Raw genomic sequence first — 27,924 nt, forward strand, 5'->3', positions numbered from 1 at the left:
CTGGTGCACAGAGTGTAATAATTAGATGTGGGTGAAATTAGCTAAAAATAGAGACAAATTTAGAAACATGTTGCTAGAGAGTATTAATTTAAACTTCGGTATTTAATTTCAGAGATATGTTAAGCCAGTATGTTTGTTAGTAACTTGATTAGTTAGTAACGAATTTCGTTATTCATTTGGTTATTTTTTTTGATGGATTAGTTTTCTACTTAATTTCCTAACGATAAGTTTGGTTAGTTAATGAGTTGATAATTCAGTATGCCAGCTGACAGCTTTACCCATATCACCGTTAGCGATGATAACTGGTGGTATGGTGAATTTACAAGCGTCTGTGTAGAGGGAGGGTAATTTCTGACTGTTTATTTCTTTCGTAATTTTACAATTCTGTGTTATTTTCTTCTTTTAAGGGACATTTAATGATATTTCCTACGACGGTTGTGCATTATGAATTGGAAGGGATTTGAGAGAAAGTATTCCTGGACTATTTTAAGATAAATTTTGAAATTCAGGTTTGAAATAAAGGTATACTTGAGTCATACACGTGTCCTGTTAGCTCGTTACTGTATGCAGAACTTCAAAACGTGTGTTTTTAAGAAGTAGCTAAATGCCCGGCCTAGCACAAACTCTTTTCTAATGTTACAAATGTTGTGTAAGAACGTCTGTATATTTAGACGTAAACGCATTTGAAATGAGTTTTTCCGTTTCTCTACAGGTCATTAAAATTGAATGGGCTCTAGTAGTTGTCAATAGCTTAGAGTCTCATGCGACTTTCTTACGTGATCCGGAGACATAAAGGGCCCACCTTAACTCGGTAAGGCACATGTTACAATCGGGAACTCCTGATGGAACAGACAAAGAGATGTCGGCTTGAATTCTCATTGTCGTCTGACATTCTTAATGGTCAGGCACGGGAGTTACAGTCTTCAACAGTGGTATTCAACCTTTTTAGTTCGAGTACCCCCTGATATAATTTCTCTTCAACTTTGTACCCCCAAAGTTGCTGGTATATAATTCAAGTTATACATAGTATATAATCTACATCTAAAATAAATTAAATAAATTACATTACTGATTATTCAGTGTTTATCATAATATAATATATATATTTAAATTTCACGTAACCCTAAGATGTCTTCGCGTACCCCAGGTTGAATACCACTGGTCTTCAACAATATAAAAAGAGATCGAACACTGTGACTGAGTTGTTAGCACTCTTCCTTCTTACTGGGGGTTCCAAGTTGAAACCTCACTCCGGACACCAACTATCCCCTTACTGAAGTTGTTCGTGATTTTGCTCAGTTCCTCCATGTAAATACCGGAATAGTAACATTTATAATGAAATTAGGAGCAGGCTAAGACTAGAAAATTCCTGTTATCGTATTACTTAAAATATTTTATCTCCCTGTCTCTTTTTTAACAAGTTTGGAAAGGTGTATATCCATTCTTTGGTGAGGCAGATATACCAAAGATGTTATTCACATCATGCCACATCATGAATGTGATCCGAGGTTAGCGTATTTTGCCGTTCTTATGTTAATGTGGTCATAACCTTTGTTCAAAACAGATTGTTCAACAATTGAACCAAATATTTAGCATTGTTGGAATACAGCGGTGCGAATAAATGACCTGGAATCACAGTTTAAGAATGATCAAAGTCCCAAAACTGACCTGGGGTTGCATTAGTGTAAGAATGATTTAAAATGCATTATTGACTCGGATCACTTTAGTGCAGTAACGGCTTACGTGTTGTGGCGTGAATATCTGCGCGTTCCAAGGAGTGCACCTTTTTAATCTGATTAAATATTATTTAGTTTCTGGTGGAAGTAAGAATATGTCGCCTACAGGTTTGCATGTATACACACACACTAACTAACTAACAAACGAAAAAATGTTGTACGAGCGAAGATGAGTGTCCCGCAAGTTTTTGCGTCCATCCTAGTGCGTGACTTAAAGCTGATGACGGTTTTTTGAGCTTGTTAGTAATTCTGTGTCATGTTTGACAATGATCATTAACCTTCGTGATTATAGTGAGTGTGTTGGGTGGGTGGAGATACGGTGATAATAATTTGGTGAAATAGCTTGCTCCAGCTACTCTGTCAACATGTAAATTAGACGTACGTGGATCATTTCCTGCTGGTTTGCTCTCTACGTAACAGGAAGTGCGCAACAACTGTGTCAAATGTAAACCCGTCGGCCCAGAGCATGTTATTATCATCATCCGGCTTTTGCCTCGTGGACTTAGTTTCCCTGCCTCAAAGCCTGATTCTCTAAGACAAATGTTGATATTTTCATCTCCCGAGATACATTTTCTGATCAGGATTCCGGACCAATGGAAGTATTACTGGATTTATTCCTATGCTACGTGGCGTGTCCAATGCATTTATGTTACTGTAACAGACTTGACAATCCAAGGCGAGATGTTCACATTAAGAAACCTCTCGTCTTGTAGCATAATTCAGTATTAGTCCCTAACTTATTCCACTAATTGTCCATTAATGAACCTAAAGGTTCAAAGAGCCCGCCACTGGTCACTATACTGAGTTACACGTGTCCAATTCACACAGGGGCTGTCAGATCTTTCAGATTGAGGACCACGGTCATTCTTTATCTACTCGCAGGCCACATCTTTATATAGGACGATAATTTATTACAAATTCTACTAAATTAGACCTACTACTGCAAAAAAGTTCACATTCTTTAACAAAATTAGTTGTTTGCTTCAGAACTCTTTCAATATGAAATTAAATTTCTGCTATTGCGATTCGAATTCATTCCCGCAAATGTTTATTACTAAAACGTATCGAAGTTACTTATTTTTCGAATTTACTGAGCTGAACAGATGTTCATATTTACTGGTCAAATACAGTCATTAATATGACGTATTTTCTGACACAGTATTGCAGAAAGTGTTTATTATTATTTATTATTATTATTATTATTTATTTGACTGCAAATGGGTTTTTACCCGGTGGCAGTGGTCCTACAATAAGACACAAAACATAAGACAACAAAAACAATAAGAAACAACAGAACAATGAGACAGAACAAAACAATAAGACACAAAAAACATAAGACAACAAAAACAATAAGATACAACAGAACAATGAGACAGAACAAAACAATAAGACACAAAAAACATAAGACAACAAAAACAATAAGAAACAACAAAACAATGAGACACAACAAAACACATGGACGGACCGAGTGTGGATGGGTCGCAACATTGATTTAGGGTCTATTCTAACATTAACTTTAAATACATTCTTAGATCTTACAAGCGGTGTGTGCCTAAATTATGTTCAATATGATTACTTTATAGCAAAATAATATAGAAATTCTCATAATTCTTCGAGAAATTCAGCTAAGTAAAGAATCCTGCTTTTCTGGCAGCTGAACCCGAAGGGCTAATACCTTTGTCTACAAAGCCTGTTGTAGGACATAACACTGACCCAATTTCATTCAACTTCTATCCTTATCAGCAATCTGATGTCATGCTTCTACTTAATCATGGTCTTCCAAGCTACCATTTTGCAAGTGTTTCCCATCATTATTCCACACGCATTTCACACCTCTCCCAAGCTGGCTACATGTCAGTCATAGATCAGTAGGCCTAGATGTTAGTCTCCTAGGAACAGTAACGCTGTGTAGTCTGGTAGAAGTTTACCGACGTTTCAGAGGTCCTGCTTCTTCCATCATTAGGGCGATAAGTAACTTGTAAGTTGATAAACTGCTACCAGACTACACGACGCTACATCCCAGAAGGCAGCCATCCTCGGATTCACCACCGCGAAGACCTAAAATGCTATAGGAAAATTGTAAAATTATCCCTTAATCTGGATTATACGTGGTTCATATATTCTGTATCTCTGTTAATTTATGTAGAATATATATACTGCTGACAGCTATGAACTCTGTCAAGTGCAATGAACAGATGAGTACTTGATTCCGTCTTGCATTTTGTAAAATATTTCTGATTATACACATGATTGTATACCATTTTACTGTAACATTGCTCGTGAACTACAAAATAAAAACTAAATGCTTTTGAGTAGGTTATATCGTCAAGTTTTGTGACCTGTATTTCATAAGTGTTCAATGTGGTACCGTGAGTGGCCCGGCAGATATCGTATATTTATCCAGTTTTAGTTCACGCATCGTTAAACAAATCGAGGTTAAGTGTAGCCACTGCGTATATCCTCCCAGCAAGTTTTAACCAAGTATTAGCTAATGATGGAACGTAAACATCATCATGTATCTCTCATCGCCCTGATGATGGAGGCAGCAAGGACCTCTGAAAATTCTACCAGACTACACGGCGGAACAACCCAGCAGACAGCCATCTTAATGTCTTATGTTTTGTTTCCATGTGCCTCCATTGTAATAAGGCAAGAATTTATAAATGTATTTGCTTATGAATGGCCATGTACCTCATTTTCGTGAGGCGACATTTTGTGATGTGCTGTGTCGTTGACAAATTAGGGTGTGCCACGAGTGAACAAAGGATGCGGGACATTGGACTAATCGACACAGCCTTTGGATAAGTAATGTGGTTAAGCGAAGATTATTTTGGTGTTATCATCTAAGACACTGGCATAGATTTGAATTTCACTTACCAATGGATGGTTTTCAAAATGTCTAGGTTGTCATTTGACTGCCGATGTTAAGCGAGGACTTCATTCCACTTCAAGGAAAAATACATTTATTAGCTTGAATTTAATTTTGGAATCATCCCAAAGGGCCTATGCCATGAAGGACGCGATGTGATGATAAACAATTAATGACAGCGCTGGTCTCCACCTGGTCCTTCATCACAACGCCCCTTCGTAATTTGGGACAAAACCTTGATGAGTTTTCTCATTATCTGCCGCAACTTAACCTCCTTGGTTTTAAGAGTGTAACAAGTATTTTAGGCCTCGGGTGATGTGCTAACAGAACCTGGAGGTTCAACACCGCCATCACCATGGCTCGCCTTATGCATGCACCTCAGACACTTCCATCTTAAATCGTCACAACAGATCTGCCTAAGCTCATCTTAATGTAAAATTATAGAAATATGTAAGAGACTGTGTAAGATTTGAGGTTTTCACAGCGGTGAGTATGAAGATTTCTGTCTTCTGGGTTGTTGCGCTGTGTAGTCTGGTAGATGTTTATCAACGTTTCAGAGGTCATACTGTCTCCGTCATCAGAGTATGAAGATTTCTGTCTTCTGGGTTGTTGCGCTGTGTAGTCTGGTAGATGTTTACCAACGATTCTGAGGTCATACTGCCTCCGTCATCAGAGTATGAAGATTTCTCTCTTCTGGGTTGTTGCGCTGTGTAGTCTGGTAGATGTTTACCAACGTTTCAGAGGTCATACTGCCTCCGTCATCAGAGTATGAAGATTTCTGTCTTCTGGGTTGTTGCGCTGTGTAGTCTGGTAGATGTTTATCAACGTTTCAGAGGTCATACTGTCTCCGTCATCAGAGTATGAAGATTTCTGTCTTCTGGGTTATTGCGCTGTGTAGTCTGGTAGATGTTTACCAACGTTTCAGAGGTCATACTGCCTCCGTCATCAGAGTATGAAGATTTCTGTCTTCTGGGTTGTTGCGCTGTGTAGTCTGGTCGATGTCTACCAACATTTCAGAGGTCATACTGCCTCCGTCATCAGGGCGATGAGTATGAAGATTTCTGTCTTCTGGGTTGTTGCGCTGTGTAGTCTGGTAGATGTTTATCAACGTTTCAGAGGTCATACTGCCTCCGTCATCAGAGTATGAAGATTTTTGTCTTCTGGGTTGTTGCGCTGTGTAGTCTGGTCGATGTCTACCAACATTTCAGAGGTCATACTGCCTCCGTCATCAGGGCGATGAGTATGAAGATTTCTGTCTTCTCGGTTGTTGCGCTGTGTAGTCCGGTCGATGTCTACCAACATTTCAAAGGTCATACTGCCTCCGTCATCAGGGCGATGAGTATGAAGATTTCTGTCTTCTGGGTTGTTGCGCTGTGTAGTCTGGTCGATGATAACCAACGTTTCAGAGGTCATACTGCCTCCGTCATCAGGGCGATGAAGATTTCTGTCTTCGGGGTTGTTGCGCTGTGTATTCTGGTAAATGTTTACCAACGTTTCAGAGGTCAAACTGCCTCCGTCATCAGGGCGATGAATATGAAGATTTCTGTCTTCTGGGTTGTTACGCCATGTAGATTGGTCGATGTTAACCAACGTTTCAGAGGTCATACTGCCTCCGTCATCAGAGTATGAAGATTTCTGTCTTTGGGTTGTTGCGCTGTGTAGTCTGGTCGATGTTTACCAACATTTCAGAGGTCATACTGCTTCCGTCATCATCGCCCTGATGACGGAGGCAGTATGACCTCTAAAACGTTGGTAAACACTACCAGACTACAAAGCGCAACAACCCAGAACACAGCAATCTTCTTGTAAGCGACTTTTGGATTACATTAATGTTTTATGTTTAAAGAAAGCGCCGTCTTACGTTGGCAAAAGGCACTGACCCGTGATATCGATAATGCTGGAGCAGTGATCGATTGATTGAGTGCCTACTGTTTTTGAAAATTTGTCGAAGGAAAGAAGAAATATTGTGATGAAGGCTTTCTGTTGTAGATGAAAATGTTCATAATTCTTTGTTAATCTGAAGAAGTAGGGTTTATAGCAGAGCTTTGACGTCTATCTAAACTGTGAAAATATTCGTAGCAGACCATATGTCAGCTTGACTCGCTGGTTTGGAGTCGAAACTGTGGATGGAAATATGTGGAAGCAATCGACCATAGCCTGTCTTAATATTCTATCTTAGTATTTCTTTGGTGGGACTGAAGAAGAATAAGAAATTTTTTGTCAGATTAACAGTCCTCAGGGCTGATAATCTAAACCGCGGACTCTCGAATAAGAAACCAATTTACTAGCCACTTTATCGTGACCTTTCTATCAACAATGCTTATTTGCGTAGCGTGTATTGTAATCAGGTTATTTCAAATCGACTTACGAGGTGCGATCGGAAAGTTTAAAGACTGCGCCTATAAAAACCCGTACACTTATCTCAGGTATTAAATTCGTCCATCACCCTCGAAGTACGAGGGTCGCTCATTAAGTAATGCCCCACATTTTTTTTCTCAGCCAATAATGAAGATAGAAAAGTGCACTTTTACATGCTTGAGATTTGATGTTTCCCGCGTTCGTGTACGGAGTTTCAAATGATTCCAACCGATGGCGGAGTTGTAGTGAACTGTTAAAATGGCGTCTGTGAACGACTCTCGTTACAAGCAACGAGCTGTAATTGAATTCTTTTTTGCTGAAAAAGAAACTGTGGTGAACATTCATAAACGTTTGTGTGCTGTGTATGGAAGCTGTGCAGTCGATAGGAGCACCGTTGGTCGCTGGGCTAAGAGAGTTAAAGCTTCAGGAAGTGAAGAAACCGAGCTCCGTGATCTGCCGCGCTCTGGGCGTCCTGCCACAGCCACCACTCCAGACATGTTGAACCGCGCGGATGCCATTATTCGTGAGGATCGGCGCATCACAACTCGACAATTGGCCCAACAGCTTTCAGTCAGCAATGGAAGTGTAATTGCAATTATCCGGGCTCTTGCATATTCGAAGGTGTGCGCAAGATGGGTTCCACGAAGTCTCACAGCAGACCACAGGATTCAAAGGAAAACGATTTCTTCTGAATTGTTGGAGCGTTTTGATGCTGAGGGAGAGATCTTTCTGTCCCGGATCATTACAGGTGACGAAACCTGGATACACCACTTTGAGCCGGAGACAAAAAGGCAGTCAATGGAGTGGCATCATCCTCTATCACCGAGAAAGAAGAAATTCAAGTCAACTCCCTCCGCCGGAAAAGTCATGATGACTGTCTTTTGGGACAGTGATGGGGTCATTCTTGTGGATGTGATTGCAAGAGGTGCGACCATCAATTCAGAAGCGTACATTATGACCCTGGAAACCCTCAAGAAGCGTTTCCGACGAGTTCGGCCTCACAAGCATCCAGCAGAAATTTTGCTCCTGCATGACAATGCACGCCCTCACACAAGTCCGAGAACCCGGGAAGAAATCACCAAATTTGGTTGAACGGTGCTGCCCCATCCACCCTCCGACTCCATCTCTTTGGGCCACTTAAAGATGCTATCCGCGGAACAAGGTTTGAAGATGACGAGAGCGTTATTCAAGCAGTGAGGACATGGCTACGTGCACAGGACAAGAGCTGGTACCGGCAAGGCATGCATGCACTTGTTCCACACTGGCGTAAAACCGTACAAGTTGATGGGGACTATGTGGAAAAATAGTATGTGTAAAGGAAACATTGATTTATATTGTCACTAAATTTGAGCCATCTTGAATAAATATGTTCTGAGGAAAAAAATGTGGGGCATTACTTAATGAGCGACCCTCGTAGTTCCCCTGGGAGTGAACACAACGATCCCAGCGCTGCTGCCAAGCCTGGAAGCATCCCTGGAAATAATTCTTTGTCAGCCTGTCAAGCACCATCTGCGATTCTGCCTGAATCTCTTCTATCGTCTCAAATATCCTTCCCTTTAGCTGAATTTTCATCTTTGGGAAGAAGAAGAAGTCACACGGAGCTAAATCCGGCGATCCGGCAAGATCTTTGAGCTCCTGACAAACGAGAAGTCGATTCTGCTTCTGGTCCTCAGACAGGAGCCTTGGCACAAACTTGGCTGCGATGCGTCGCATGTGGAGTTCTTCCTTTAGAATCAGCTCACAGGTCCCATAGCCTATCCCAACAATGTCGCATAAGTCGTTGATGGTACGACGTCGATCTTCGTGAATGGCCTGCCGAATCTTCGTAACATTTTCGGGCGTTGTGCTCGAAGATGGTCGTCCAGAACGCTCGTCATCATCGACAGAGGTTCGGCCATTTTTAAAACGTGAATGCCACACAAAAGTTTGTGCACGACCCATTGCGGACTCCCCAAATGCTTGCTTTAGCATTTCATAGGTTTCCGTAGCCGTTTTGGCGAGTCTTTGGCAAAATTTAATTTGTTCATGAAAATCCGCCATTCCGAAATCGCAGGAGGGTCGGTGTAATGCACTACCAAAACGCCCGTAACTAAGAAACAAATGCTAATTCGATGATGCCGGCTGGCACACTGATTCACTATGAATGTAGGCCTCACCCCCTAGCGGCAGAAGCTCGTACTACATCCGGTTCGCCCTCTATTGATACAGTCTAGAAACTTTCCGATCGCACCTCGTAGAGAGTCCAAATTTATTTGAAAAGGATGAAAACGTACATTAAAATTTATTTGCTATTTACATTTGTTAACCGTATTATTTGGTTTTCTGTATCCGCAGTTTTTATTTCGTGTGCTTATATCTTTAAAATTTTGAAGAGACAGGGAGAGATGAGCGCGTTGGAATTCATCAACGCCATGAGCATCGTAATGCCTTAAAGGTAAAAGTCGGTGAACACAAAATAACATTAAAAATCACATATAATTTCATTGCTTTATTTACGTTACATGAACATGTATCGCGTTTAAATATGACGATGTCGATCTGGATAGTAACACCGTATGGACGTATACAATCATTTCGAAGGAATATGTTGCATCCATCTTCAGAGCTTAATTGAGTTTTAGCTCTGAATATGGAGGCAGTAAATTCCTCTGAAACGTTTAAAAATGCCTACACGTCCACACTGCATTATTACCCTGAAGACCAACATAGATATTTTCATCACTGTGAGAGCTTCGTTTATAATTTTGAACATGTTAATATTTTTTGTTTGTGTTTCGTGAAGCATCGGGCAACTTACGTTTTATACGCGTTAACAGAGGTTACATTTAGCTTTCGTTCTAACACTCGCAGTTCTTTTCAGGAGAGAAATCCCTGCATTTGGCTAGTGATTTCTGTACTTGAAGTTAATAATTTCGTAGACTTATTTCGTGGGATTTTATTAAATACTTTGGAATGAGAAGGGCGCATGTTAGAAACACTAAATTTTTAGAAAAATAAGAAAACAGTGTACAATGATCCAGAGAACCTTAAATTGGTATAATATTTGTCTTTGACATATATCCTTTTCATTCTAACACAATCATTTTTCTTAATTTCATGAACGAATAGCGTGATTCTAATACGTTATACTTTTCACAGAAAAAATAAAATTATTTTTTTTTAAAATTTGAATTTAAGATAAAATTAAATGATATTCCCTTTCCGTTGTTTCATAGTGCAGACTAAAACAAATTACACAGCTCGTTCTTGTTGGGGTGTCATCGTACTGATTTGGCTTGCAGATGAAGGTGCAAGGCGCTACCGGTCACTGAGACCAGCTTCCTTATACCGGAAAGACGAAGCATTACATCCTGAGAAGTATAATTTAATTTCACGCAGTTCGTGTTAATTCGCCGCACTATAAATTTGATGTTCACATATATCTTCGGGCCGCTTTTAATTACGTCTGTGCCTACACTTTCTTACCGCCGTCTCAATAATGTTGTTTTATGTTTTAAGGACTTTATGTAAATATTTATGACTAAGATAATTACTTTTATATTTAATCAATCCGTTACTAAATTAAATTTCGTAGACTATTTTACGTTGACTTACTAAATATAATAAATGTTTGTTTACAGTGATCGAAAAGTCATTTGACCCATAATAAAATATTTAATGATGGTTGGAATTCAATGAAATTTGATCGGATTAATAAACACGATATCGCTGTGACTATACGAGATCTAACGCAGCCCACGTCAAGTTATAACCTGCTTGCGCCAGTCTGAGATTTACCTATCAACAGTCGAGTTAAAAGGATGTCTTTTCCACAAGTGCAATGACTGTTCATTGTCGAACTCTTCCTGGCATCTCGTTGGTGCTTAACTTTCCAGAATGGGTTAAGAAATACGTTCCCCGATTCTCCTGTTCCGAAGAAATCGAGAATATCTCGTCTGTTGAATCGTTTCCGTGATAGAAGAGCTCTTCAGCAGGTTATTAAATATGAAGAAAGGAGTAAATGCATGTATCAATGTGTGTGGTTGGCATTTCCAACACTTAATGTAAAATTCTTCCTGATTTCAATGTAATTTGCATTTTAACAATGTATTAAACGTTCAAATTATTTTAGTGTAAGGCTAAAAAAGAGAACACAAACTTGAATAAAAAATAGTGATAATAATCTTCCGTATGAAATACCCAGTTTGTGTTTGCTTGTGCTCACAGATGAATTATTTAAATGAGCACAGATGCTGGGAAAAACACAATTTATATAATATGTATCACGGTTTATATTTGTCATTGTATTTCTGGTGTAGCTGGAAGTTCTGAGCATTTTTTTGTATTTTTACCTTTAAATGGCGAGAGAATCATAGGAGACAAATATAGGAGGGATGGGAAAATTACAGGAGAAAGGGGAGGAGAAAGATAAATAGGTAAATGAAATTTCGACGTTACAAACTCATTTTCATCTAAATTTTCAAAAACATTTACTCCAGTCAGTTGGTCGACCTTCTTTTTAAAATGATACAACGATTTAATGATCCTTGCGTCACCTGGGTACGACGTAGTAAGTCCCAGCTCGGCGAGAAAATGTAGCCCTCTTTGTAGATCTTCTTTTTTAACTTGAACATCGAAGATGCATTCTGAAGCTTGTAGGGACAGAGACAGGAATATAGTACATTTCCGATTATCCGGCCTAAATCGGACGGGAAAAAACATTTGGATAATAGAAAATTTCTGATAATACGTAAGACTGATGAAAAATACGAGGGTAAATATCAGTTCAATTAAAGGTATTATTAAATTACGAAGAAAATATAATGCGATATCAGTGAAAAACTATTACAAATAACAGTGTTATTTAACATAATGTAAATATGTAAACAAAAGAATTATCCTTTTCTTCCGGATCCAGTGCAATTTTTTTAGTCAGGAGTTGTCTTCAGATGGACAGAACGATATAATAGACACTATGGACACGATGAGCCTTTTGTTCTATTGCCAGAAACTAATTGCCTTGAAAGAGGGAGGTATTGTACTCCCTGCTAATCCGCGCCTCGTTTTATACATGAATGTCGTTAATAAGAAATGGGTTCAACGTTTTCATCTGAGAGACCCCATGCGGTACTGATGCTGGGACGAGATGTATGTACTTAGTAAGCAGATCACATGACCCTTCTTCTCTCACTGAAGAATTTGAATGTGCAGGAAATTTTCTAATTTCTCCGTCTCACGTAGACGGAGTCTACGGTTTGAATCCGCGCTCAAAATTTGAATGAAATCATGATGCCTCGTGCAACGATAGATTATAAATTACTATAGACGTAAATTTAATATTTGTTGCGTTAGTTATAATTTTTGACAAAAAGCCCTAGGAAACAATTGCATTTGTACATTATTTATTAGTCTCGTAATATAAGACATTTCATAAAACTGTATAGAATATGATGCATCTGATTTACGGGAATAAATCACGATTAATAATGTATAAATCATAAACCGTTTATTCGAAAGTTATTCTGGATTTTATGACTCTGCCTTCTTAGTGATGAAATACGTCATTAAAAATATCTATGCACGGAACTCCGAGAAATATGAATATTGTGGAATCCAACTCCTGAATTACTACTTTTATTGTTCACTGATCTGGGTTGATTTGAACTCACATAAAAGTAAAAAATTATTTTCAATGTTGTCAATCTAATAGCCAAATCTTACACAACAGGTAAGTAGCTTCAAGATTTTACAAATAAATGCCTACATCATGAACACAAGAGTTTGGGAGGTGGGGTTGAGAATTTTTAAACTCGGATGGACAAAATGAGAAAGACTAGATTAGGTAAGGAAACCTGGGCAGAAGTTACGCGTAGTCTGTAAAGTATAAGTAGAATAAAAAGACGTACTGGTGATCGTTTATAGGAAGTGAATTCAAGCGGTGGCCAGAAAAATAATTGTTATAAATCGTCTAAAAATTTGTAATTTACAAGTCTTTGTGTTCTCGTCAGAGTAGCGCTAAATAAATTAAGAGTTTTGTTACCAACTAATAGCTTTTCACAAATTAGTTTCTGCTGAGTTTTTAACTTCCAACGATTCCAAAAAAAAGAGTATAAACCTTCAATTATATTGGCATACTAGAAACTTTTCAAAGAAAATTTTGTCAGAAGATTGCTGTCTTCTGGGTTGTTGCGCCGTGTAGTCTGGTGGACATCTACCAGACCACATGGCTCAACAACCCAGAAAACAGACATCTTCATCGTACTCATCGCTGTGAAAACCTCAAATCTTACAAAACTTTGTTACCCTCTTCAGTCTAACAGACTTAATAAATACGTCAAAGGTTCCATTTTGAAACTATGCCTCTTAGAACTTCAGCCTCTTACTGCAGATTATTTTTAAGATCCTGCAGTGTACGGTCGGTGAGTCAACAAGTAATTCTCGCTTTGGGGGCGGGGGAGGTCTGCCTACGTTGATTTACACATGTAACAAGCCGATCGTGACCCCAAAGTGACCTCGCGGCTGGCATAGCTTAATGCATGCATTATACCCCACCGCGCTGTGATTTAGACATCCCACTGGAGCCTGCTGATTGGCCTGGATTTATTATAGTCCTGGAAGTAAAGTAAACATAGACACCATAGTCACCATAGGTCTCTGCGTCTGGTGTTGGCTAGACTATCATTGATATGTGTCGCTCATAGCTAACTTCTTATCATCGTATTCATGGATTAGCTAATTTGGTCTGTTCGCTCCTGATAATTAATTTATACAGATTTAGTACATAAACACGTAATGAGAGTAATGTGTCTTTTTTGTCCATTTACCCGAAATTTACATCTGTAAAACTACTGAATGGTTTTAGAAAATATTTATTGTTTGTGCTTACGATAAATAAATAAAATTTATCGATCCTATTTGATGTTGTTTTTTTATCTAATATACTTGTTCTTTATATTTTTGTTTGCTTGGCTCATCAAGGGGAATGTCGGAAGTACAGGTCAAAAAGTAGTATCAGAAGACGAGGAATACCCTGATCTTAATTTGGGGTTTATGCGGGTGGATTGGTAACCTGTACACTATTAAGTGTGATTACTTTACGGGAACGTCTCAAAAGATGAGAAATTCACAAAGAATTTTAGTCAGTTATTCTGAAGAGAAAATATTACAAAGATGGCTGTCTTCTGGGATATGGCGTCGTGTAGAACAGTAGAAATATACCGACGTTTTAGAGGTCCTTGCTGCCTCCATAATTAGGGTTACACGGCGTAACAACCCAGAATACAGCCATCTTCAGAATCGCCGCCGTGAAAAACTCAAATTCTACATATAAAATATTATATTGGAGATCTAGACTTAGAATGGGGGATAACAAAATGTATTTTAAAATAATAAATGTGAATGTGTGGATTTGGGGGTTCTTATAAACAGGGTAATAAAAATTTGGGATTGTATGAGGCGGATAATATCTGAGTTAGTGCTAGGTTTTCGTAGACTGCTGTGCTCGATGGTTAATGGAATTATCACATTACACCAATTTTTCTTTTTTGTTATTTTTACATTAGCCTAATACACACAGCGAGGACAAAAGAACCTTACAAACTTAAAATGATACCGAATACGTCAGTGAAATGTCATGAGCTTAAAGAACCAAAATCCGGACCCACAATGCAACATGTAAAATTGTTAATATGTGACTCTTGACAATAATGTACTGATTATATACAATGACATTTTCAGCGTTGTTCTTTCTAATTACGAATATATACCAAACTATTTATCCGATTCTCCATGTATGTGAATATATTTATAATATTTTGAAAAAAAACAGTTTAAATGACATTTGAGAAAGTTTATGAAAATGTATTTCTTCATACTACGTGACACGGAGAGAAAATTTTGTTCAGTTTCCGTTCGGTGTTTATAGTACCATAAAATGCATAATGGACAAGCCGTGTGTTGACAGCGTTATTTATCCTTCATTTAAAAAAAGTAGCAATTAGCGTGTATATGCATATTCAGTGCTGCATACAGAGGGCCTCGCCCCTGCTAGTGGCAGGTGGTCTTTGCTGCAGCTGGTGATACGAATTTTGATTATAAATTACATAGACATATATTTGCAAGATTCGAATTTAATACCAAGATCGCTGTCGAAGTATCCAGAGATGCATCATTCGAACTTTAACGTCTGTACCTTATGCTGCGATCATCGTCCCTACGACCAAGCACCAAGTATCTTCCACTTCTGTGCTGTCTGTATTATAAAGTTTTATGCTTTCGTGTTTGTTTGAACTGTGTCCAAATGGGAGGAAATATGGCTGAAAACGTAAAACTTAACACAGACCTTTAATCCTGGGTTTGAATTTGTCTTCTGATATGGACAAATGTCTGGGTTTATTTCCGTGTATTGGTTGAGATCTTTCGATGGGCCAGTTCGCCGTAAAAGTGTTTGACAGATTTAACAAATAAAGTCCAATACAGCAGAATATATTGTACAGTAAAACCCCTCTAGTTGGACACCCCTATTTCCTGGACACTCCTCTATATTGGACACTTTTAATTGGAATATCCTATAATTTTACATGTCCACAATACCCTATATCTTGGACACCCCTTTATCCTGGAACTTGGTCACCCCTTTTGTTGTAAGTTGGACAGGTTCATGCACTTAACTTCGATGCTTTTCAGGGAAACGTTTACAGTTAGTATTTTGTTATTTTGAATTTCTGACTGATGAATGCCTTCTACCTGAGGATTGGCTTATGGTTGAGGGTGTGAGACTTTGAACACATCACTGTAATGCAGTGAAAGTGTATAGTTATTTTTTTGTTGAACCCTTCACTGGACTACAGTACATATTGCTGGTACAGTTTTAACTTTGTCAGTACAGTATAACACCACTGTAACGCGGGTAGCGGGGGACAGGGGTAAACCCGCGTTATTACGGGAGTGCATCAGAAAAATCGGTACAAGTACTGGACGTACTGTACGGTACGTACAGTATTGATAGACTATCGCCATTTAAGAGTATACATACTTATTTGACTATGTTACGATTGATTTTTACGGAAAAAGTAATAAATAATTAATTTGGCTTGCATTTTAATATAATTTTGAGTTCTGTGTGAGGGATAATTGATGAACTTTTTTTCTTTTTTGCTGCACTATGGGGGACATGGAAGAGCCACGGTGGTCTAGCGGTTAGAACGCTGGTCTTGTAATCCTGGGGTCTCGGGTTCGATTCCCTGCGGTGCCCGAATTTATAACTTGTGTTGGGCAAGGCCATGGTCTAGGCAACACGGAGTTTTCCTCCGGGGGCTTCCCCGGTTTCTCCGTGGCATCCCAACAATTACTCCATTCACACACAGAAGAAGGCAATGGCAAACCACTTCTGGATCATCTGCCAAGAACGTATATGAACAGCTCCCAGTCCGAGAAAAGGATGGAAGGATCCTGTTCATATGGACCTGTCCTCAGACAGAACACTGAATAATAATAATAATAATAATGGGGGACATGAGGTACACGTGTTATATCTGGAACCGCGTTATAGAGGGGTTGTACTGTACTGTGCTTGCAAATGAGTTAAACAGTATTAACAGAAATTACAGTAGTTAGATTATGTAAGTAAATAGATTTCATTGTCGGTAAACGTAAAATATTGGTGCCCTTCCCATTGAGCTTATCCATGCAAGTTTAATTTAGTGAAAACAAAATTTGTAAAAATTTAATTTACTCTTTTGATTTTTCTTATCAGTAATTTCCTTTTGGGGAAGGGCTCCGTAATACTCTACAATTACCACATTGTCATTACACCACAATTTGAAAGGATGATTTTCCCCTTTCCCTCTATCCTGGACACCTCTGTAAGTTGGACACATTATCGTGGACCCGCAAGTGTCCAAGTTAGAGAGGTTTTACTGTACTTGCTTTGTGTCTTTCGGTTGCTTCTGCTTACGTGGCGATGCTATGAAAAATTATACGTAACTATATTATAAGACTCAGTGATGCAATTCTTGTATAATTTTCAATATAGAAGCCGACACCAAATTTAAATTTGGTAAGGGCGACTTTAGTAGGCTTGCAGGTTCCATGTTAAAAATTATCAGCAAAATATAAAATGTTCACTCCCACGGAATTCGCTCTCCGACCTTGTTACACTATTAGAGGTGCTAATGGCACCCCATCTCAGAAATCTGCACGGTCGAGATGTTACACTGTAGATGTTAGGAAAGTATAAATTTCAAAAATGGTCTCTAATTGCATGACATCAATATCAGGTACTGTTAAAATCTGTAATTTGACTAAAACTATTATCGGGAGAAGACACGCGGACATGGTGATACCAAAATTCTGTTTGATTATTGGCTGAGACAGAAGAGGATAATATTAAAATGTGAGGTGTTTACAGTAATGTGAATATGCTTAATGGTCTTCTCGGTTTTTGTAAACGATTCGGAGGAAAACACTCCTCCATCTTGAATCCTGAAGATATTTGTTTACCAGGTGTTTAATAGAGCCAAATACATGGTTTACAAAAATTAATGTTGGTGTTTCGTGATCTTGACATCAAGTCGCTACCACATACCCGGCTTTAGATACATGATGACTTAATTTTTGTTTACAGTTCAGTCTCTGCAGGATTACGCTGTGATGATGTGTACAGATCACAATGTGCATTCTGTCTTTAACGGCTCACATATTCCAGATATGTTTTCCCGTTACAAAACTTTATTGAGATGAAGAAATTAACTACAGTATCATGCATAAAAACTTCTTTGAGTTGTCGAATAAAATAACCAGATATACAGTACATCGTTATATATTATATTTTTACCAATACGGTTACAGAGACCCACAGAAAATATTACGTCACCATAAGAATGGGCATATTCACTCTTCTACTCTGGCAACTAGGTGCCCAAAATATTGGTAATTCTATTCTTAAGATCATGGTATTTCAGGGATTACATTTAATTCTCTCCTGGAATTTCAAATGGAACTAAATTCCATCCAGTTATTTCGTGCTTATGAGCACCTCGGCTGAGATTAATCGTTATATTGCCAAAATGTTAAGACTGGCCACTGAGTGCGTGAGTCTACACAAATTCTCCAAGTTTATGACTTCATTAGCGCTTTCCCACTCCGACAGCTGGTATACCTGTCAGAGTGTTGTAACATATCAACGTGACTACGTCAGCTTGATTAATTGACTTTTAGGTAGTTTAGATTTCCCACTATTTACTAACGAACTTGTGCAAACTCCAAAGAATGGAACTTACAACGTATATTTATGAATCTGGTTTCCTGTTACCTTCACAATTTATTAATTGTATAATATTTTATTATCCTCTTCCTCTAAAATTGTTGAAAGTAGAGTATTGTTATCTTTTACACTTCCTTTTAACTACCATTAATCTAAACTAGACGTATTTACTTGTAGTAGAACCCGGAGATTCAACATGATTAAAGCCGATAAATGATATTTAAGGTTCTCACGGTGGCGAATATGAAGATGGCTACTCTTCTGGGTTATTGTTTGTTCTGCCAGACTACACAGCGCAACAACCCAGAAGACAGTCATCTTTAAAGCCGACAAATGTTATGGTAATTTCATCCAGTGTACGTCCTTGAAACTGTTATATTTAATATCCGTTTTTAGGTGTTCTTGACGTTCTAGCGTGAGCGAAGAACAATTTCCCTACCCGTCTACATGTATACGTTTCGTTTTTCTTTAATGGGCAACCCACATGAGCCGAAGTTATTAGTGGAATTCAATGTTGACCAATGGGAACCGAACGTACATAACCATGCCTCGAGTGGAATTCGAACCCACGAATCCAATGGCCTTGCGTCCGCTGTGATCGGTTGAAATGTTTTGTTTTAGGCTTACCGTATGTTAACATTAGCCTTTCTGACCACCCGTACGCTGTTATTTCTGTAAACAGTGCAAACAAATTTATATTTGTGAGATTCGTTGTGTTTTCTTTGAGGTACGAACTCAGTTTTTCAGTATTACTTAGTGCTACAACTTCAGAGGGTTAGTCCTCCTTGCATGTTGAAATGTTTCTCTAAGGTCGGTTTTAATTACTGTCATCCACGGCTCGGTCCTGGGTGTTTTTCTGACACTGCCCACGCCGGATAAAACTTCAACTCCGGCGACAGCTGGGCCCTGTCTCTTCACGGCCCAGTGGAGGAACAGAAGCAGAATATGAGAGAGATAATGAATCACAGATGAGTGTTGATAAGCTATCTGCTTCCTGCCAGCTGAAAGGAAGCTGATAAGTGTTGCAAAGATTGTAAGCAACACCTGGGAATATTGCCCATCTGGTCTGTGCGTTATGACACCTGCGCCTGAAATTTTGTGAAGAGAAGCCGCGAGGCGAAGGTAATGGAAAATTCCGATGATGGATCGGAGTATAATGAAACATTTCCAGAATATTAAATATTTTAATTCTACAATAATTAAGACTGGACACTGTGAAGAATATATCATAAAAAAACAATAGACCCTTTGAAACCTCGGGCAGCAGCATACAGGTGGTCTAGACGTACATGGAACATAGGAGTACATACAGTTTGTTCAGTACTTGAAAGTGTACTACACGGTATATCAAAAATATGTACCGTAATATGTAGAGTGGATTGTATCGTCAAAAGCAAACACAAATCTGTTTGTGAACTTTTCACGTACATACTTAGAGCTGAAGTTGCTGTAAGCATTAAAATAAAACACTGTAGCGTTAGTATTTGTTATTTGTTCTTGCGGTATCTCACACAACGAGCGGATGGATATGTGAATTGATTTAAACAACTTTCAGCACCTCCTGTGAGAAATGCTATTAAATACCTTGTTTACTACCAAAAGCGATTGCATTTTTTTTAATGTTTATCTACTTACGATAATTCTAAATATATCAGATCCAACTTTATGTTAAAACGTGTTGCTTCTAACCTAGGAAACACTGTACTCATGTTTTGTATTTGGAATACCCTGGGTTCAAACCTTTCTCCTAAGACCTGTTATCCTGGTAAGTTCTTTTTAACGTTCTCCTCAGTTTCTCCGGGATAATTCGAGGATATTAACTTAAAGTAGACGAGTACTGCCTCCATCCATGTCGTTTCCTATTTATCTTTAATTAATCATTGTGTCATTTGACGTTATATAGTCTGAGCTCCTGAGAATCTCGTCATGTAAGCGACAAATAAAATACAATACAGCGTATTAGTTACGACACATATTTCTGACATCCTGTATCTTCACGGTGAAAAATGTTGGATTTATTGAGATGAAACGAGCTGACAATTGAAAACAGCAAAGGTAACTGTTTATAGATATCCATCTACTACTTACATCAAATCAATTGCTGAATTAAATAAAGAAGCAGTTAAAACAAATGGGACATTTGTTTGGACTAGTATTTTTCAACCGTTTTGTCTCGCGGACAGGTAAAACAGCGGTGAGATGTCCGAGGACCGGTAATATGTCTCACATTATACAACACAAAGTCTACAAAACGTGCTTATGTTGGTAACCATTACAGTTATATAAAATTGTCCTTATAGACTATCACGCTGTTGTCATCTGGCTATTTATTTATACTTACATCCTAAATGTTTCAGTTAAATTTCAGAGTAAAACGTGAAGATGGAAGCGATATTTATCCCCGAAACGTTGCTAATCGACTGTAAGTCTAAATAGCATCATGACCCAGACAAAATTCTGCGTCTTTACCGCTGTGAGAACCTCAAAACTTTCATATCTGTGAAAATTATGAAACTCGTTAATAAACATGCATAAACGTGGGAAAATGTCCCTATTTTCACGAACCTCCTGCTACGTGTACTGCGAGCTGCGGTGTATATTTTATAACGGCCCCTAAAACAAGCTGAATGCAGCCTTGCGTGACGCCCTAATGAGCATTCCGGAAGTTTTCTGATTCATCCATTTGGATTTAGTACCCAATATGCGTCACGCAGTCGCTTAAATACTTTTGTCTTATCTAACTGCAGACTTTGTATTATTATTAATTAGTTTCTTTCTGAATCTCGGGTATAATGCAATACAGTACCGCAGTGTGTTAATGCACCATTGTTTCATCTTTGCGGACAATAGCCATCCCGAGCACACGACAGATCTAGAGGAGTGGAACTGCAGCTGCCGAAAGTGTCATGTAACAGAAGAAGCAATACTAACTAACTGCCTGGTAGCAGAACCCGCAGGTCCAACACCGACAACACCAGAGCCCGCCACCGGCCACGATCCTGAACCAACTCCATCCATTTACCATCCTCACAGCCCACCTCCCTAAGATCCATCTTGATATTATCCATCCATCACATTCTTGGTCTGCCCAGTGGTCATTTTCCATAAGGATTTCCCATCAAAATTCTGCATCCACCCCTTTCCTCCCCCATTCGTGCAACATGTCCAGCCCATAGGAGACTCCTAGAGTTCAATATCCTCACTATCCTTGGTGACCCATACAATTCACGCAGGTCCTCGTTAAGTAATATTCGAAATTCCTCACTTATTTCATCCCTCCTAGATCCAAATATCTTCCTGAGCACTTTGTTTTCAAACACCTGTAATCTACGTTCTTCCTTCAAGAAGTAATAATAATAATAATAATAACGAGCATTGGTATGAACACATCCCAAAGGCAGCTGAGACAAGTCAGGATAAACAAATAACTATTTTGTGGGACCAACAAGTCAAAACAGATAGAACTATTCCAAATAACAAAGCAGATATTATAATCCGAAACAAAAATGTGACTTGTCTCTTAATTGATATGGCAATACCGACTGACAGGAAGGAGATTAAGAAGGAACCGGGAAGGATCTTGAAATACAAGGACCTTATCATTGAAATACAGCGAATGTGGAAAGTGTAAGCAATCCTGATAATTATAGGAGCAACTGGAACTGTCTCCAAGTCACTCAGGAAATATTTGGCCAACATTCCGGGCGAACACAACATCAGGGAACTGCAGAAAACTGCCATTTTAGGATCTTCATACATCATTCGAAAGACGCTGTCGTAAAATGTGTAGTCATCTCTAACAATAAAACTATACAATACATGTAGCACGTATTAAAAACAAAATGTCTTTCGGAAATAGCTTCTGCACTAGATTTGTCTTGGGTACATAGAAGTAAATACCCTACAAAGTGGTGAACAAATGGAACAATAATAATAATAATTAAATTACATTCTTTATTATTAGTGTGCTGCATCAACAACCAGAAGGCCAATTACAGATATAGCACAAAAAATAAAGTAAATACAATAAAATAATAATAATACGCGGTCTAATACTAATCTGTGAAAGCTGCGAAATGATTTTAAAAGTTGTACGTGAATAAAATAGCCTGTAGTAAAAATGAAAACAAACAAAATAATTGCAGCAAAATGACCACGTGTAATCACATTTCAGTTCAATTAAGATTTGCCTGAAATTAAGCAGCATAATTCGAGGAAAGCAACGGTAGGGGAGGCTGGGGTACGCTGCAACAAATTCGATTTTTTTTTTTACTAGTAGTGAGTGATTGTACCTAGCCTCACGATTCATGCTGATCGCATTTCGTTTGTAGACATACATAAAGCAGGAACCATTACATTACAACAGGATTCAAGCAACAACGTTACAAGAACAAGATGTGACTTGCAAACTGCATCGATATTTAATTATGTTTTTCCTGATGATGATCTTAGTGATATATTGTTGAGTGGAATATGTGAAGACTAAACATGTACGTGTTTTATAATTGCAAATAATGCTTCCTGAAATAATAAAATGTACTTTACAGTATCAAAAAAATGGCTTTAAAGTTATGTTAATAGAATTTCCAGTATATTTATAAGAAATAAAAGCTGTTCCACTATACGCCATGTAGGCGCTTGGGGGGAGAGGAGTATAGGTCCTACTCATTCTTTGTTTCGGCACTAGAAGGGGGTGAGGAGTTAGCTTTAGGCCCCGGCCGTGCTTTACCCCCGGGAATAAACCCCTGTGCCCATGAGGCTGACTGAGGAATATAAAGGAAAAAGGGAATGTGGACTGCATTAATGTGGATTAAGGTAGGGTCAGTGTGGGATTATTGTGAATGCGGTAATGAATATCTGAATTTCGTGAAACGCGGTAAATTTCTTGACCAGCTAAGTATCAAATTTTCAAGGAAGACTTTGCATGATTCAGTTTAAGTTAATCACTCACGCTACGGCAAAAGTGGCATTTATGTTATGGCAGTGTGTACTTCATGAAGATAAGAGGCACGAAACCGATTTATGTTTGCACTTCACTGTTTTGCAGATACGCGATCTTGTTAGCTGAGTGATTTTGCAAGCCAAAGCCTCGCTGTCAGTGGCCACACTTTATAGTAAAATGTCTGCAATAAGAACGTCGATTAGTTTCATCAGTGCTATCAATCGATTCACTATTACCATTAATCGATTTATCGACCTCTTAATGCAATTGTGTAAAAGTTAGGTTAGGTTTGTATAAGTAGTTAAATGTACGAGTGAGAGATGCAGGGAAATGTTTTTCTTTAGGTTGACAGCCCTTCTATACACAATTTTTATTTTACTTTCAGTATTTACTAAGAATCCATTACATGTTTCGACATTAATTGGTCATCTTCATGTGGTTCTCTTTAAGTGTTTGAAAATGGTGGGTAAAACTGTTAATTTGTATACATGTTTTATTTTTCAGAGAAAATTATGTTTTGGAAAACAGAAAGAAGACACCATTTGCGAGAACTAAGCGTAGATTTCAGGATAATACTGAAATTTATTTTAGGTTAGGTTGTGGACTGGATTATTCTTGTTCAGGGCAGGGATCAGTGACTGATTCTTGTGAGCATTGTAGCCATCTTTCGGGCTTCATAAGAAGCGGGGAACTTCTTGATTACCTGAACTTCCGAATAAGGCATATTCCCAATGGAGTTAGTTAATAAAATATACACCTCTTTTCCTTCCTTCCTTCTTCCTTTCTCTCTTCTTTACTCCGTTCGTACCGTGGCCTTCTCTAATATTACAGAAGTTTACTCAATTATATGTTCAAATATGGCTACAATACCTATGTGTTGAATCAGCTAATTAATGTATCTGGCGTTCTTCTCATTGGATTTGAGACTTTCGCGGCGAGTACAATCAATAAAATCTTCTCGGACAATCAGCCGCGTCAACTGGTTACCGTAGCAAACCGACGTTTCGGGAACCAACTCTGTCCCCATCATCAGGGTTCTGATGGTGGGGCCTGCGGTAAACAGATGACGCGGCTGATTGCCCGAGAAGATATTATTGTTTCTTTTCATTGCTTGCGGAATAAGAAAAGACTTGAAGAATGTAGGGTTTGAAGTTCTTTTAGCAGGAACCAGTCGATTGTGGTTTTCTAGTTTGTTACGCCATTTTGCGTGGGATTATCAACTACTGGAAAGAACGTACAGCGTCCGTTTTCAACTCATTTTGCAGCCTCTTCAAAGCGAATTATACGCTCGTTAATTCAAATCCGTTTCCACTTACAGTCTACTGTCATCTTCCCACGTACTTGGGTAACGTCGTTAAAGATCCTAAGACTCAGTCAATGCATGATGTCCCTACAAAATGTACACACACACATTTAATGACTGATATAAATGCATTTTAATAAACTAAATCATTACTTACGTCAGCATTGGGACTTAATGAATTAGCGAATCTAGTGCAGGTATTTAAAATGACCACCGTTAGCTTTGTGGCCCACTTTACAGCGGCGAGAAACTAACTGACAAGCGGCCAACAAAGTTTTTGCTGTATTTACATCGTTTTTGCGACAAGCTGTATTCAAAATTCTTTTCGATAGGCTTGGCAACCGTTATTTGAAATAACAGTGGCATTCGAACAACGATTTGGGAAGAAAATTATTAAAATCGATATAATTATTTGCGTTTATTCTTCGGAATAATTTATTTAATTACCGAAAGTCATTGTCGAGTGCTCCTACATCACACTTTGAAGCTCCCGACTTGAAATTTCGACTCGGAGAACGTCCATCCTGAGTTGTGGTTTTCATCAGTTACTCCAAGCAAGTTCCGGGATAGTATCTTAAAATATGCCTCTACCAATCCTTTCACATCCTTCCAAATTCATTATAAACCAATTATCCTCAGAGGTTCTTGCTGCCTCCATCATCAGGGCGACGAGTAAGCCCTGTTGGTGGAGGCACCAAGGACCTCTGAAATGTTGGTAAACGTCTACCAGACTTCACGGTGCTACAACCAGAAGACATCCATCTTCGCAAATCCTACAAATAAATTAATTTTATGTAGAAAGTTATGATCAGGTGTCGATAAATTAATCGATTCTGGAGTGTGGCCACCAGATATTTAAGGTCAGCAATTTTAAGTTTATTTTTTCGAGTTTTATTCCAGCCTTCTGATATCTTGAATCGCGTCCATGCTGGAATTAATCTTAGATCTGCGATTTCTGAATCTCTTTTGAATACGCTGGCCACCTCCGATTCGAACTCTTCCATTGAAAACTTCGTTCGGGAAGATTGAGTCTGTTACGTGGAACTGTACGAAGAGTGGAAAATGTGTACACACAACTTTATTTTTCAAATGCTTTTCTTTTTTCTTTGCATCCCTCATTGACCTTGATATTCATTTATTATCATAAATAGCTCTGTGCATTGTTGAGAAACTCATCTGATTACTCTGTATAACGTTGTAGGTTACTAATTATTTTGTTCTTGTTCTTCAAAAATATTTAGCGCCTGGAAAATTTCTTATTTTCGCGGTGTACCATTTCATACTAAAATGAGTAGGGTTTTAGAAAATTACTTACTTTAGTTTGATGTAAATTCTTCCGACACAAACCAAAATTAATTTCACCTTACTATGTCTCGTTAGATTAACAACTACCAAATTTTATTGATATCCATTCAGTATTTTCTTAAGAAATATGTTTTTACCTTTTAGAATTTGTATAAAGATCACATAGAATCTTGTAATATTTGCTGCAAGTTTCACTGTCTTTGTTACTTACATGTATTATAAATAGTATAATTTCTAGATCAGAATTAAGTACTGCAATGAATAATTTAACCAATAATTGCTTACCTGCGGTAAGTGTTACTTTGACAGCGCGAACTGAGGGAGATCCATAACGTTGAAGTCCGCTTAACAGTTGCGTTGTCTAAAAAATCTCATTGTGTTTACGTTTATTCCAAGTACATTTTTTGTTCTGGCGAGTTTCTTTATCCACTGAGTGTACCTGCGATCGCGTGTGGTTTATTATGATGTCAACAGCAACTTTCCACTCTTTGGTATGAAGATTAGTGGCTCTGGTAAATGGAGAATTCGATCCACAAATATATGTACGTCTCATATACAAAACTGCCACATATTCATAGTCTGACATGGACGTATGTTTACTCAAACACAAGGTCTGTGACGAGCACGATTACGTAGGGAGCCCATCAGAGCCATCACGTGACAATATTACACACTTCACTTCTGTCTGCCCGCCTACTAACCGATCCTCCTTACACCTGACAAGTAGGTTTCACGTGAAAGAATAACAGCTTCATGGGATATCTAACCTACAGACTTCTCATTGCTTAACAGTATGCCTGTTAAGCAATGAGAAGTCTGTAGATGCGTACATTTTCTTACATAGTCGTTTACGTTCCTAAAAACATATTTATGGGCCTTGTCAAGGCCTTGTGGGAAATTTGAGGTTAGGGGAACCTCAAAGGCCTTATCAAGGCCTTGTGGGAAATTTGAGGTTAGGGAACCTCAAAGGCTGTTAAGACAAAGTGTAAATTTATTGTTCCTTTCCTATACACAAAATACACTTAGGCGTAATAGTATTATATATAAAATATAACTCTTTTACAGTCTTGTCTCCGTTAAATGTGGAACTCTTGCTGCAGAAGACAATAATTTTTACAGTTTATAAACGAATTAAAAAGCTGTGGTTAAAAAATAACCGAATACAAGATTTGGCTAAAATGGATACAAATAAAACATCGCGATAGGTCGGATTGTTATATTCCTATGATAATTATATATTTCTAAATAAATTAATAAACAGGGTCGTCACTGTTTCTAGTATGAGAAGTATTTTAGTTGAATCCGGCGAAGTTTGACAGTCGTTCCAATAGCTATATCACATGGACATCTCACAACCGTAAAATTATCTAAATTGGTTAAAAATACAAGAAATTGTGAGCCAACCGGAAAATAATAATTTTTATGATAATTATTACTCAAGACCAAGCATTATTACTATGATCTAATGAAGAAGGGTGAGGGGGTGGATCAAGTGGCACGTATAAGAGGAGTGAGAAATGCATGTAAAGATTTTGCCAGAAACCCCAAAGGAAGCCTTGGACTTAGATGAGAGTATGATACTAAAATGGTTCTTAAATTAATAGTGTGTGGACTGGCGTTATGAGGTTACGTTAGAACACAGTGTGGGTCTGTATTGAACAAAATAATGATCTTTGGGATTCATAAATGACGGAGAATTTCTTGGTTGGTTCTTCAGGCGAGACAAATACTGGAATGGGACTTCAAAACGGGTGTTGTTGTAACCTTCCTGATTCATAATTCATTGCCTGTCATTTGTCAGTTCATGAAATTGTCATAAATAAAAACATGTAACAGACAAATATATGTTAATTACAGGTATCTGGCGATCATTGTGAATGACGTTTTTGGGGCTTAACTGTATGCATGAGGTGAATTCATTGCAAAATGACGGGTTTTTTGTGGTTCCAGTCGGACATCGTACATCAGTCGGTGTACGAACTAGTGCACTCTGAGGATCGAGAGGAACTCCAGCGACAACTGATGTGGAACTCTTTCTTGCCACCCGAGTCAGCCAACACTGTGCTCCAAGACGTTCTTCAGCCAGATAACTGCCACCTTCTGGAGCGTAGCTTCACCGTCCGCTTCCGATGTCTCTTGGACAACACCTCAGGGTTCCTGGTGAGTCCA

The 27,924-nt window shown here is 38.4% G+C and overlaps 1 protein-coding gene across 6 annotated transcripts in view; it reads left to right on the forward strand.

Moving 5' to 3' along the window:
* The window catches only part of ss (aryl hydrocarbon receptor spineless), a 265,001-nt gene that overhangs the window by 218,453 nt on the left and 18,624 nt on the right, over positions 1-27,924 (forward strand). For all 6 annotated transcript variants that reach the window (XM_087346402.1, XM_087346401.1, XM_087346400.1 and 3 more), the window contains one exon: positions 27,706-27,915. In XM_087346402.1, coding sequence (XP_087202528.1) covers positions 27,706-27,915 — 210 coding nt within the window. The remainder of the gene's footprint in view (positions 1-27,705; positions 27,916-27,924) is intronic.

The sequence above is a fragment of the Zootermopsis nevadensis genome, unplaced genomic scaffold (assembly GCF_977971745.1).
Source record: "Zootermopsis nevadensis isolate Lab colony 2312 unplaced genomic scaffold, Znev_1.0 Znev_ptg000010l, whole genome shotgun sequence".
NCBI lineage: Eukaryota > Metazoa > Arthropoda > Insecta > Blattodea > Termopsidae > Zootermopsis > Zootermopsis nevadensis.